The 13692-nt window shown below is 42.0% G+C and overlaps 1 protein-coding gene across 4 annotated transcripts in view; it reads right to left on the bottom strand.

Moving 5' to 3' along the window:
* Nucleotides 1–12772, bottom strand: part of MID2 (midline 2) — an 83626-nt gene extending 70854 nt beyond the window's left edge. Inside the window, exon 1 of one of the 4 annotated variants that reach the window (XM_036924957.2) lies at nt 12581–12772. Coding sequence is in view for 2 of the 4 variants with exons in the window: in XM_036924955.2 (XP_036780850.2) it covers nt 8194–8212 (19 nt within the window). In the remaining 2 variants the exon portion in view is untranslated. The other 3 variants (XM_036924958.2, XM_036924956.2, XM_036924955.2) reach the window with 3 other exon arrangements.
* Nucleotides 12773–13692: the final 920 nt, after the last annotated feature.

Raw genomic sequence — 13692 nt, 5'->3', positions numbered from 1 at the left:
TTGAATGAGAAATGATTTCAACTCTTCAACTTACTCGGCAATACTTGTTAATCGATAATGAGGACAACTACCTTGTGCCCTCAGCTTGCTTTTATCATTAAACAGCCATTGAACTAGCACAAGTGTACTGTGAAGCTCACCTCCCATGTGACTTTTCATACTTTCTGAAACATAACAAGATGCAAATCAAAAGTGAGCTATAAATTGGCGAGGTGAAGAGCCAGAAATTGTCAGATCTGGTAACCTTCATTTTAGTATGTGCATCAGAGAGTAAAAGTAGTCACTCAATGAACAAGAAACTAATCTCTTTAGTCAATCTCTCTCTTTTCCCAGACATTCCTGAACTAATCATATAGATTCTTATTGCCATGGGTATTCCATTAATTAAAATCAACACATATAAGTGTCCTAAGCTAGCCCTAACTAAGGAAAAACATAACATTTACTGACTGAAAAACTGACTGAAAAATGTTAATCCTATTTATAGTAAAGAGAGAGACATCTTTTCTTTTGAGTAACTTTTGTTCATCATCTCACTATCAATGGAGACTTTGATCAGGACTTGAAGATTTAGTTCTGCCATTGATATTTGTTCAGATTTTGCCATCTATCAATGATATCTACATAACCCTCTCACCAGATGCTTAAATACTGAGTACAATTATACCTTGTGTGTAAGTACAACAGATAGATCCCTAAAAGCTGGTTCTAAATCAAACCTTTCAAGGGCACTGAACTAATTTAGCTATTTAATGGAAATCTATAGGAAATTAGGTTGTAAAAGTGAAGAATCTTTTTGTAAAACAGTCACTCTCGGTTTGGTAAGCTCAGATGTTTGTATAATCATTTATTTATAAACTGAGATGCATGGTATTCCTATTTTATAATTTGCAAGTGCTTGAAAATTGTTGTCTAGTATTTTGTAGCTTATAATATCTATTAGTATTCATCTATCAAGATGCAAAAATAAAACAATTAAAATTTACATATATCATAAAATCTTAGAATTGGAAGGGACTTTAGAGATGATAGAGCCCAACTTTCATTCAAGGATTCTTGCTTTATCAATATATAAGCAATAATGTTGCTTTATCAATATATAGCTGAAATATAGCTGTCAAAATATAGGTCCTCTGAAATAACAAAATACAGGTCCTCTGCTCAAATTCAACATGTCCATAAATGAACTTGTTGTTCTCCCCTTCCCTCAAAAATGAAACACCTGCTCCTCTTCCAGTTTTCCCTATCTGGTGAATATCACCATCCGAGACTAGGAACCTAGGAGTTCTCTCATTTACCTGTTTATCACCTCAGCCACTGGTGGCTTCCAGAACATTTTGTGTCTCCAGCTAACTCTCCTCCTTGAGGGTATCAGCTATTTCTTATTTTTATTCATAGCATGATGACTCACACATACTAGGTATTCAATAATTGTTAAATGAAGGATTCCCTTAAACTAGAAGTTAGAAAAAGGGACCTAGTATTTATTGAGCATCTGTATTCTGAGTACTACGTTAAACACTTAACACACATTATTTCATTAAATTCTTTCTGAAAGGCTGTGAGGAAGGCATTGCTCCTATACCCATGTTACACTTAGGAAACTGAGGCTCAGTGTTGTTGAGTAAATCAACCAGGAACATACACACCCAGAACAGTGGATCAGTCTAATGTAAATGCCTGTGCTCTTTCCACAACACCTTTATTTCAATCATCGCTCCTTCACTGAATTTTATCTTGACTATTTACAAGAGGTTTTTCTAAACAGCAGGCTTCCACTTCTATTTTTGTCTCTCTGAATCCCTCTCAGTTTCTCTGAATCTGCCTCTCATTCTGAGTCCCTTCCAGAATCATACTTTTTTCTTCTAGGCCCATCTTCACGTCACACTGCATTTCTGTTACTACCTCTTCCAGAACTGCATGTCTGCATTCCTCAGTGTCTGTGTTGGAAGCTACCTGGGAGACTAGAGTAAGGCCTTCCACCAAAATGACAATTGGTCAAGAGCATTGTTGAAAGACATCCATGTGCTCGCGCCTACGCAAAAATAGAGTACCAACACTCTTCTAACTCTTAGCAGGGTGCCGTGTAAATTCTTCTTTACTGTACAGAAGAAAAGCTCTTCAAATTTCCCTGGAACCTTAAAAATTTTTCCCAAGTAAATGTGACACCTCCACCTCACTATGAGATTAAGCTTGGGAAAGCATGCTGTGGTCTGCATTACCTTGGATAAAGTCAAAATGGGACTTCTCACCAGGGATTTCTGAACTTCTTAGAACTGTTTGAAGAATGTTGTGTGTTTGTCGTACATGCATTTTCATGGGTAGAGGGCTGTCAATAGCATTCAACATGTGCTCAAAAGAGTTCTTGACAGAAAAAAAGTCAAACACCAGTGCTCTAAAATAACCTACCTTAACTGATTTCAGCTCTATAAAGAATAACATAAGATGGTTACAGTCTGTTGCTTATGGTAATTTTTCTATACTGTTTCTATTCTATTTTATCAACATAGTAACTGCTTTAGCCAACTTGGGGAAACTGAATATTTTTTCAACTTCTTCAAACATCTGTTCATCTCATCTCTCCTTTATGAGGCCACTTGGTCAGGTCACTCCTAATATTTCAGCATCCTTTCATCTATCCCCCATTTTCCCTACCTCCCTGATTATCTAAGCACCTTTCCCCTTAAAATGTATTGGGCATTTACTATATGCCAGGCACTAAATAATACCCTTTACATGCATTATCTTATTTAATTTTCACAACAACCCTCTGAAAGAAAGGTACACCAATAAAAAAGGTAACTTGTGCAGGGTCCCACTTGTTTGCAAGGAATAAAGGCAAGATTCAAACCCAGAATAAAGCTGAGAGTCCAGAAATAAATTCATACACTCATATATTTACAGTCAATTGGCTTTTGACAAGGATTCCAAGACCAATCAATGGGGAAAGGATAAGCTTTTCAACAAATGGTGCTGTGACTAGATTTCCAGATGCAAAAGGATGAAGTTAGAGGCATACCTCACACCATACATAAAAATGAACTCAATAGGGATCAACAACACAAATTTAAGTGCAGAAACTATAAAACTCTTGGTAGGAAACATTGGTGTAAATCTTTGTGAACTTAGGTTAGGCAAGGGTTTCTTAGATGACAACAAATGCACAAGCTACCAAAGGAAAAAAAATAGATGAATTGTACTTCATCACAATTTTAAACTTCTGTGCTGCAAGTAACACTATCAAATAAGTGAAAAGACAGCTAATGGAATGGGAAAAAAACATTTGCAAGTCACATATGTGATATGAGTCTAGTATCTAGAAATATACAGAACTCTTACAACTCAACATAAAAAGACAAAAAAAAGTTTTAATGGGCAAACGATTTAGACAGACAATTCTCCAAAGAAGATGTACAAATAAATTATCAATAAGCATACGAAAAGATACTCAACATCATTAGCCATTAGGGGAATGTTAATCAAAGCCACATTAAAATATCACTTCATATTCACTAAAATGGCCATAATACTAATTTGCACCCATCAGGACAGCTATAATACCTACTCACAACCACTAGGATGACTAAAATTTTAAAACATAGCAAATGTCAGCCAGGTTGTGGAGAAATTGGAACCCTCATACATTGCTAATGGGAATGTAAAATATTTCTGGGAAATAGTTTGACAGTTCCTCAAATGGTTAAATGTAGAGATACCATATGATCTAGAAGAATTGAAGAGGTGCTCACTCAAACAGCGGTACACAAACGTTCACAGCAGCATTATTCAAAAGAGCCAAATGGTGGAAACAATCCAAATGTCCATCAACTAATGAATGGGATAAATGAATATGGTATTCCATACAATGGAATACTATTCATCAAGAAAAAGGGATGAAGCACTAACACATTCTACAATATGGATGAACCTGGAAAACATTAGGCAAAGTGAAAGAAGCCTGCCACAAAAGGCCAAAAAGTGTATGAGTCTCTTTATATGAAATGCCCAAAATAGGCAAATCCATAAGAACAGAAAGCATATTAGTGGTTGCCAAGGGCTGGGAGGAGGAAAGATTAGGAAGTGATTACCAATGGGAATGGGGTCTCTTTTTGGAATGATGAAAATGTTCAGGAATTAGTGGGGATGGTTGCATAACTTTGTGAATATACTAAAAACCATTGAATTGTATACTTTAAAATGGTGAATATTATGATATGTGAATTGTATCTCAATTTTAAAAAAAGATTCAAACCTAGGTCTGATCCCAGAGTATAAATACTGAACCACTCTACTATACTGCCAGCTGTATAAGTATGTAGTATTTCTAAACTCTGCTGGATTGCTTACCCCTCCCAATTGTTTTTCTAAGTCAGTGTTTCCCTGTCTAGGTTTTGCAGTACCCTGGGATATCGCCAATGATCAATGAATTTCAAAAAATTATCAGTTCCCAATTTTTTTTCATTTAAAAAATATAAGACTCCTAAGAAATATTTGACTCCTATATTATAAAATACTTTAAGGAAGAACAGGATGAAGCATTATAATAAAAATTAAACAATGGCAGAGTGTTGCAACTTCAAAACATTTGTGAATCACTCATCTATGCCGAAGTAGAGAGTGTGCTGAGGATAAAGACAGGATGTGAACTTAGTAGGGTGCAACCCAATAATAGGTGATCATGAAGCTTTTGCCAGAAAACACAATAGTTTGTCATAAAAATGCACTGGTGAAATGTCTGAGAGGGCAAACTGCCATATTAAGAAATAAATGCCCATGTCCACATACACTGATTTTTTCCTTTCTATATCATTTAATTACCGCTATGTAGTCAAATATGTATGTTTATATATTTGCCTTTGCTCTACTATAAAACTGTTTCTGTATGGCTTTCTTCACCCTACACCCCTTTTCAGGATGAGACCCCTGAAGAAAGAAGTCAATGAGAATAAACTATAAGAAGGTATCATAAGGTTGTATGAGTAAGTAGAATACAAAAGAGGAGTTTCAATACAAGTGATTAAGATAAAAACAATACATTCTACACTTACAAAATGAAAGACTGATTTCAGAGTCACTGAAAAATCCATCATTCAGTTAACTCTGATCAGAGAGAGAAGATGTGATCTGAAGTTGGCCAAATTCTGTTATTTCAAATGCTATTTGAACATAATTAAGGGCCCACTTTTTTCAACAGTTTACACTAGTTTTCATCTTCTACATCTGCAGAGCACGGCTCTGGGCTCTCACTTCCACCCGGAAGAGCCATGGTCTCCCCTTCTGCACAGAAAAACCGTGAGTACAAAAGCAAGCCTGATCTCTGAGCTATTGTAGAATGAGGATGGAGCTGAGTTGTAGGATTTGTTTAAAAAAATTAATATAAAATAAACATTCTCCAGGATATTAACACTAATGTCACATGAGCAATTCCTGAAAACACTAGAAACTGTCTCCCTGCCTTGGGGAAGAGAGAATGAGTCCTGGCTTAGTATGATGCTTCCTTAACTGTAAAACGGTGTTCAAGCTAGACTAGAATCACTAGATGATCTCTTTAAGATGCTTTTCTGACATCCTATTATTACAGAGCTCTTGCTATCTATTACCACATAGGAAAGACACCTTGGATTATTGAAAACCAGCTCCTCAAAACACAAGTGCTATTTATTAGTGTGACTACAAAGGCTGAGAGGCGACGGACACCATCATGAAAGGGGCTGGCAATACAGAAAATGCATTACTTTCTCTTGGCTAACCCAGGGTGCTGAAGGACAGTGGCTGGTTTTGTCTGCTGTACCTAAAGGAAGATATAATGGCTGTTCCTGAGGACAACTAAAGAGGAGGGGATCCCCAGGGAGTATAAACTAATGAGAACACCTTTTGGAACTGGAAAGGAAGACAACCAAATCCTAGAGCATACTATGAGTAAGAAAGGACCACTGAAGCTCAAAATACATCATTTGGGACCACGAAAGACAATGGATGCATAGAATTCTCACCCTAAAAGGATAAAGACTGAAAATAGAAACCCAGAAAAAAGGGTAGGTGGTCAGTCAGTATAATTAATAACAACAGTTATTTTCTACTTGTGTATCAATTTATACTTTTCAAATGATTCCAAAGCCATTAATCTCATTTGATCCTCATAACAGAGCCTGGTTGCAATCCTGACTCTCAACTGAATTAGCTGAGTGATCCTATTTAATAAATTTAAACTATTTGGGCCTCCTCATCTGTCAAATGAAAACTGACTGCCCTACTCATCTCACAAGCTCTTGTGAGGATCAAAAAAAGATAAAATTATTAATTTGCTTTACAAATATAGATATTCTCATTCATTCTTTGATGACAAATATATAAATCAAGTTATTAAGGAAAGTAGCAAACATTTGAAAATTCATCCCAAATATATGGTTGACATAACAGAGGACAATCCTACTCCCCCAAGTTTTCTGGAGGACCATGGGTCTGACTGTGGTATTTCTTATGCTCACATGTCTTCCCTGTTAGAATGGAGTCCACCCAAGAGAAGAACTGTCTCTCTTCTCTTCTCTTAAGCATTTATCATGCACAGAGAGAGCTCAGTACTCAAGGCTGATTACCAAATGACAGAGTGCCAGAGCTAGTTCCTGTCTAATAGGTTATTAAAGCCTTCTGAATATGTTATAGTACATGGATTTAATGATATTTTCTTTACAATAATTAGGTCTTAAATCCAACCATTGGCTATTTTACACAATGTAGTCATAATAACATGAAAATGAATATTGCAATAGCAGAACTAAAAGTCCAAAATCTGCTACAAACTCACAAGATTAATCTAAGTAACTAAGAAATGGATTTGCCAAGGTGACACATGATAATTGACAGGAATCCTAAGTACAATTCATAACACCTTTATCTTAATGCAGATTACACTGGTACTTGCAAGGTTGGGGAACAAATGGAAAACAAATTTAATTTACCTACTGCTACCAGTACAGCTTTCCATCTATTCTAGGACTGCTTTTCCCAACCTCCATTACCCAATAAAATCTATAAATGTTCTAATGTTCAATGACACAACTTGAGGGGCAGTCATCTCCACTTTACAGAATAAAATTGGCAATACATGTATGTAGGGCATGTTGTTGAATGTCAGGCTGAGAGGACCCCAGGTTCAGGTCAGAAACAAGGGACAGAGAACAGAAACCTATTTGAAATCAAGCCTCTACTCCCCTGGGAACCACATGGATCCTAGCAACACTGAACAAAGGCTATAGACAAAGCAATCAAGGATTCTGGACCGTAAACCATTCTTCTATCTTTGGGCTTTTTATTTGTATACATTCAGACATGTCACCGTCCTGCATTAGCACTGTCCTGCATAAATGATGCTTATACATTATGCTCCTAACTGAGAAAATTGTAAATACTGGGATTTTCTGCTTCAGGAGGATTAGATTATATAATGAGTTTGTTATCAGATCGTTTGGTCTCTGTAAGCGGAAGATCCAGAGACTTGAGATGCTGTTCATCAACCAGAGGAGTCTGGACTGCAGAAAATAGGCTGAGACAAAGCCCAAGGTCAGGCAGCCAGAGCTCTGCAGGGAGACAAGGACCCAAGTAGGACAAGTCTTGTTACCGATACTTTGCTAACCCACTTAGGCTGAATCAACACCCTAGTGTGCATTCAGGTGAACCCCACAGGGAGAAGGGAGTGGTGGGATATTGGCACATTGCTCAAAATCCCTCCATCACCCATTCTTTAACCATCTGGCAGTCTTAGAAGCTTATTGGATTTCTAAGGGAAATGCAGGAGCTGGGATTGACTATCAAAAAGATTATGTCTGCCTCTGGTCACAAAGAAGGGGAAGATGGACAAAGAGAAACAGCAGAAAGAGCCACAGACCTCCAGTGCCCACGGAAGACTGTAAGCAGAGTTTCAAATAATGAAAATGAAGAGAAAAAAAATGTATTGATCCTGGGAAATTGATCCTCTCTAGGGGAAATTAAAAGGGGACTAACAGTCTACACAGGGGGATAAATGGAGTTGTAATTTCTTGTCTCAACTCCACTCATCTGGTCTTCTCACCTGTTGGCATGATCTAATACACTGGTTGAAAAACAGTTTTTTAATCTCTTCTCTACACTGCTCAGTGATAAACACAAAGTTTTTTTTTTGAAAGACCTGAAATAAAGACATTAGCGCAACATTACCTTGGTACCAAAATTTCATTCATCCAAAAGTGAACAATTGTGAACTCTCCCCAACTGACATATATCCAGTATCAACATGTTACATGTCACATTTTGATGATAAATGCTCTAAGTCAAGACTCCCAGCTTAAGGAGCTGCTTCACAAACCTGGTGCCTCATCTTCCCCTCTGCACAGAAGAGAAGACAAAAACTTATTGCTATTGCCCTCATCTAGCTCGGATTAACACATAGTCTACAGGCACACACCTGATCATCTACATTTGCTCGCTTACAACACTAAACTCTGTTTTCTACCTTTATCTGGTATCTACCTACCACTTCAGCATTTTATTAAAAATAATAATAATAGAGAAATGTGGTATCCACATATAAATCAAGTTTAAAAATCAAATGAATATTCATATTTGAACTGACTGTGTATAGTTCATAATGCATGAACAAAACCGAAAGCTTCTGTGATGACTGCCCTTGCACTGTTCACCATGTAACTTATTCACTATGTAAGAATTTGTACTCCATGTAAGAATTTGTTCGTTATGCATCAGAAGATTGGAGACTGACGAAAATTAGGCTTGGGGTGGATTAATGATTGTGCATTGAGTATTGACCCCCCTATACAGAAATTTATTGTTGTTAACAACTATTTGATCAATAAATATGAGAGATGCCCTCACAAAAAAAAAAAATATATATATATATATATAAACACACTTCCAATTGTAAAATAAATAAGTAACCGGGATGTAATGTATAGCATAAGGAATATAGTCAAAATATTGTAACAACTTGGTATGGTGATAGCTGGTACCTAGAATTATCATTATCATGTATATAAATGTTGAATCACTGTGTTGTACACCTGAAACTAATGTAATGTAATACTGTTGTCAACTACCCTTCAATAAAAAAAAAAAAAACTTATTGCTAAACGAAAATGGAGTGCCTCCTGGCCTCCACTAGCAACAAGTCCCATGGCCTAATGGCTAGGGAGTTACAAGATCTGTAAACTGAATGACAGACACTCATGAGGCCAAGAAGGTACGTCTGAAAACAGCCTTTCAAGACATTCTGTGCCTCAGCCCTGTCTTCACCACCTTTTTAGGGCTCTGTGTCCCTGCTGGAAAGACAGAACTTGGTGTTACACGACTAAGTAAAAAAGGGTATGCTCTCCTCTTCACCGAGCCACTGAGGTTTGCTGAGGGGTAAAGACATCTTCCTTGTGTAGTTTCCTTCTCAACTGTCATGGTGTCAGCAGATTTTATGGGAGGAGGGATGAGGGAAGGGACAAGTTCACTACCCAGAGCAATTTTTGGATGCAATTATGAGACTCCACTGGCACTGCTTTAGGATCTGCAAGTTGGAGCAAGTTGCCCTGCACTTAGAGGAGGGATTAGCTAAACCAATTTCATCTAAATCAATCTGCACACAATCGAATATGTCCATGAGGCAACCAAGTCACTCTGATTTGCAGCAGTACAACCCGGGGGTGGCCTTGCAAGGTACAACATGCTAGATGAGAAGTCTGGTAATCACGAAAGTAAACGGGAGGGGAACAATTGCCCCTTCATGTCCTTAGCCTCTTTCCCTGTCCTACAAAGCCCCTCCCTGCCCTAATCCTGGAGCTGCAAGTAAGGAGGGAAGCCTCAAACAAGCAGGATCTGGGGCCTCAGCCTAGTCAGCAGAGGACTGTGCACATTGTAGACACTTCATAAATATTGTTGACTCGCTGCTACTAGATGCTAATGATGCTATGTAGCCGTGCCTAAAATAATTTATGCCACTTTTCAGTAGAAATTAACTAACTGCCCCCATAGAGACTAAAAATGGATGAGGTTATGTTTTCAAGTGAGTCTGACTCACATTGTTAGGTTGCAGTACATTAGATTAGAGTCAAACCTTGACTTAAAATAATCACCATAACGTACTGTATGCCTAATTCTATGTATGTTTTAATTCAGTTGTACGTGCATTAGGGGTAAAAAAGCAGACTTAGGACCTAAGTACAGTGATAGATTTGGCTCCCAGGGGGACTAATAATGGAAAGTTAAGGTTTCCAGTAAACTAGGGTTCCTACTTACACCCAGTCAGTCTGTTATCTCAATAAAAGGTAAATGAAGTACTTTCTTTGAAAAGCATAATGCTGAAGGTTTATAGAACCCTTTCATCTTCAAAGGATCAAACCAAGATTCACAATACCCAGTACACAATACTATGCCTTTTACACAAGTGCATCAGCTATGAAAGAAAGGTCATAGGAATGTCCTAAGGCCACAAAGCCAAAGCAACATCAGATCTGGGATGAACTCTCTGATCTTCTTGGCTCCTAGATCTGGATTCCAACCACATAAATCAAGTTGCAAGGAACAATCAGGGAAAATCTAATTCACATTATATATCTGTATGAAGTTAACTGATTGGGTAGGAATATATAAAAACAGCAAAGACTATTTCCCCTCCAGGGCAGTGGTGAGTGGAGGGGAGTGCAAAGAGGGATGTGAGGGTTAGGGGTAACCAGCTGGGGTAGAGCTGAGGAGTAGGGAAGGGAATCTCCCTATTCAGCTTTCCCCTTCTGTTAGAACATTGCCAGAGAATGATTAAAATAGTCGGAGGGAGCAGAAGGGGGTTAAAGGCAGCCCTTATGGCCCAACTTGAGAATCAGAGCAATCAACCCACACACAGTACTTGTCTATTTACACAGTCTCCAATATATTCCTTGGTGAGGACTCACATAACCATCTCCCTGTCCTCCAACCCCACACTCAAACATCCTCAAAAGGCAAACTGGTTGAGAAGCCAAAGGCTTGCATAGCTGGGAGGCTGGGAGTGCAGGGGTTGATGGGGAGGAGTCTGGGGGAAGGGTGGGTTTTGGTGAGAGATTTAGGAGGGCAGGTAGGTGTGTGACGACCTAGAGGAAGGTTAGTGAGCTTGGAGGTGGGTAGGGGAGCGTAGAAGAGGGGAAGTGAAGAACCCAGCGACCCCAGGATACAAATTTCCTGCTCGGAGAAGAAACCCCTCGAAGAAATAACGTGCTGCACACGAAGTGCAAAGTAACCTAAACCTTCTCATCACCAAAAATGTTTCTGTAAATCTACTCCGCTGTTAATTTACTTCATTCTTATCAGCCAGGAATGGAAAAACCCCACTTTGGCCCTGTTCAGTCACAGTCTGTCCTGTGGACCTCCGTAAGTTTCCCTCTCCCCCACTGAGCTGGTTTCATAGCTAGGCCAGAAATGAGGAACCACCCAGGCGGAGACTCGAGGATTAAGTTGCATCGGGCCTCCCCGCCGACAGGGTGTCCGCAGCATCTCCAGCTGCGGCAGCAGCCATCGCGGGGCAGACAGCCGGCCAAGGGCGCCGCCCGGGCCGGAAGGCTGCCGGCCGCGAGAGCGTGGGAAGGCGGCGGTGTCCTTTCCCAGACTCGAGCCCAGGCGCCGGCGGAGCCGCTCGGCTGCCCACGCCGGGCCCGCCCGGCTGCGCCGGAGGCCTCGGGCCGCCCCCGCCCCGCACTCTGGAGCGCAAACTCCGTCCCAGGAGGGCGCCTGGGTCCCCACGGCGCAACCGGGAGTCAGGGCCAGGCTGGGGCCCCGGCCGCCGCCGCCGCCGCCACCTCGAGCCTCTCAGGCCCCGTCACCCGCCCCGCCGAGCCCCTGAGCCCTCGGCCCGCCCCGGCCCCGGCGGCACCTGAGAGGCGGCCGGAGCCGGGGCCGAGCCCTGCGCGGGCGGTGGCGCCCGGCCCCCGGGGCCGCGGCGAGGAGGCGCATTTTACCCATTGCGTTCCCGGGTGCCAGCCATGTCCTCGGCGCGCCCGAGGGCGCCGAGCGCTCGCCTGCCTCGGCCGCGAGCTGGCTGGGGCCCCGGCTCGAGCTCCCGGGCGCCCGCCGCCGCTACCGCCGCAGCCGCCGCCTCTCTAGGCCGCCGCCCGCCTTCGCCGCCGCCGCCGCGCAGCAGCCGGGATCCGCCCGCCAGCGCGCCCCACCAGGGACAGCACCGTGGCCGCGACGCTACCGCGGCTTAGTCTCCCGAGCCAAAGTTGAGAGTTTTCGCCCCTTAGTCCAGGGGCAGCACCATGACACTACGGCAGCACCACACTGTCATTTCCGCCGCCGCAGAGGAAAAAAAAAAGGCAATCCCTCTGAAAAGAGGGGTGGGGTGGGGGCAAACAGGGCAGGGGCTGGCGCCCCGACGGAGCACTGGGAAGGGCCCCGGCAGCAGAGGCTCTCGGCCACCTCTCCGGGCTCACCTTCCGCCGCCCCCGCCGCTCCCAGCACCCCCAGCCCCTCCTCTGGAGGCGCGTTTACATGTTTTCTCCCCTGGCAGGAGTGACCGGAGAAACCTGAGCAAGCAAAGGCAGCGGGTGGGTGGGGTTCGCGTTACTACTGTACCTACCAGCTGATTCCAGCAGCCTTTTCTCCAGCGCCCTGTCATCTTGAAGGAAGATACACCGAGAGGGGCCCGAGCCGGAGTGCGTGTATGGAGAGAGAGAGAGAGAGAGAGAGAGAGAGAGAGAGAGAGAGAGAGAGAGAGAGAGAGAGAGCAGAATGTGTGTGAAATGCAGAAGGAAGACTGTGGCCAAACTATTCTCCCACCAGCCAACCCCCTGGTCCCACAAACCCCCAGGTTAGAACAACGAAGGGCCGTTGCAACCCGCAATGAGAAGAGAGTGCCTAAGTCCACCGCACAGGTCCTCAGATGAAACTGCTCTATGCAAAGTTAACTACAGAGTAAAACAAAAATAGTAGAGGAGACAGAAAAGGGCAGACAATTGAAGGAAACCCAACCCCTCTTTCTTTTTACGAAGGGAGAATGGCTGTGTTTTATTGGCCTTGGGCAGAAGTTGTGGGGATGGATTAAAGCCACCAAATTTTAAAAAACAAAACAAAATCAAAGTTGGATTTTATTTGCACATTCAAATTCTTGATGGGCAAAACAAGAGGGTCCTTACCAAGAGACAATAGGACATTTACCAGCTATCCAGGTATTCAATGTCCCTAAGAAACTAATTGGTCTATCTGGAACCCAGAAGTCTCATTGGTCTGGAGCCAGGCTGTAGGTTGATCTGTGATTGGCTCTGAGACCAACCACCCACTCGCAAGGAGGATGGGAGAAGGGGGAAGGAGGCCCAGAGAAGATTCTGTACCTAACATGGGGCGAAAGGGAAGATGAAAGGGACAGAGGCCAGAAAATGAGAAGAAACACCCGCCTTTCAATTAGGCCTCCCATTACTGGGCATGGGAACAAGTCCAGAAAAATTAAGGTAGCTCTGGGTGTATCCCATCAGGGAGCCAATAGTAATTAGCCAACACCCCTGTTAAACAATGTGCTGGAGAGCACCGAGGTGAAAACGAACGCAAAAACCAGAACCTGGCTATCCTGATGAAAGTCTGGCCCTACGAGAAGTGAAAGTTAATGAGTCACATCAAAAGCACAGGCAACAAAAGCAAAAAAAGGCAAGTGGAACTACACCAAACTTAAAGACTTCTGCACAGCCAAAGAATCAA

The sequence above is a fragment of the Manis pentadactyla genome, chromosome X (genome assembly GCF_030020395.1).
Source record: "Manis pentadactyla isolate mManPen7 chromosome X, mManPen7.hap1, whole genome shotgun sequence".
Taxonomy (NCBI): domain Eukaryota; kingdom Metazoa; phylum Chordata; class Mammalia; order Pholidota; family Manidae; genus Manis; species Manis pentadactyla.
Note: the sequence above shows the minus strand (reverse complement) of the source record. Positions and strands in the feature narration are given on the sequence as shown.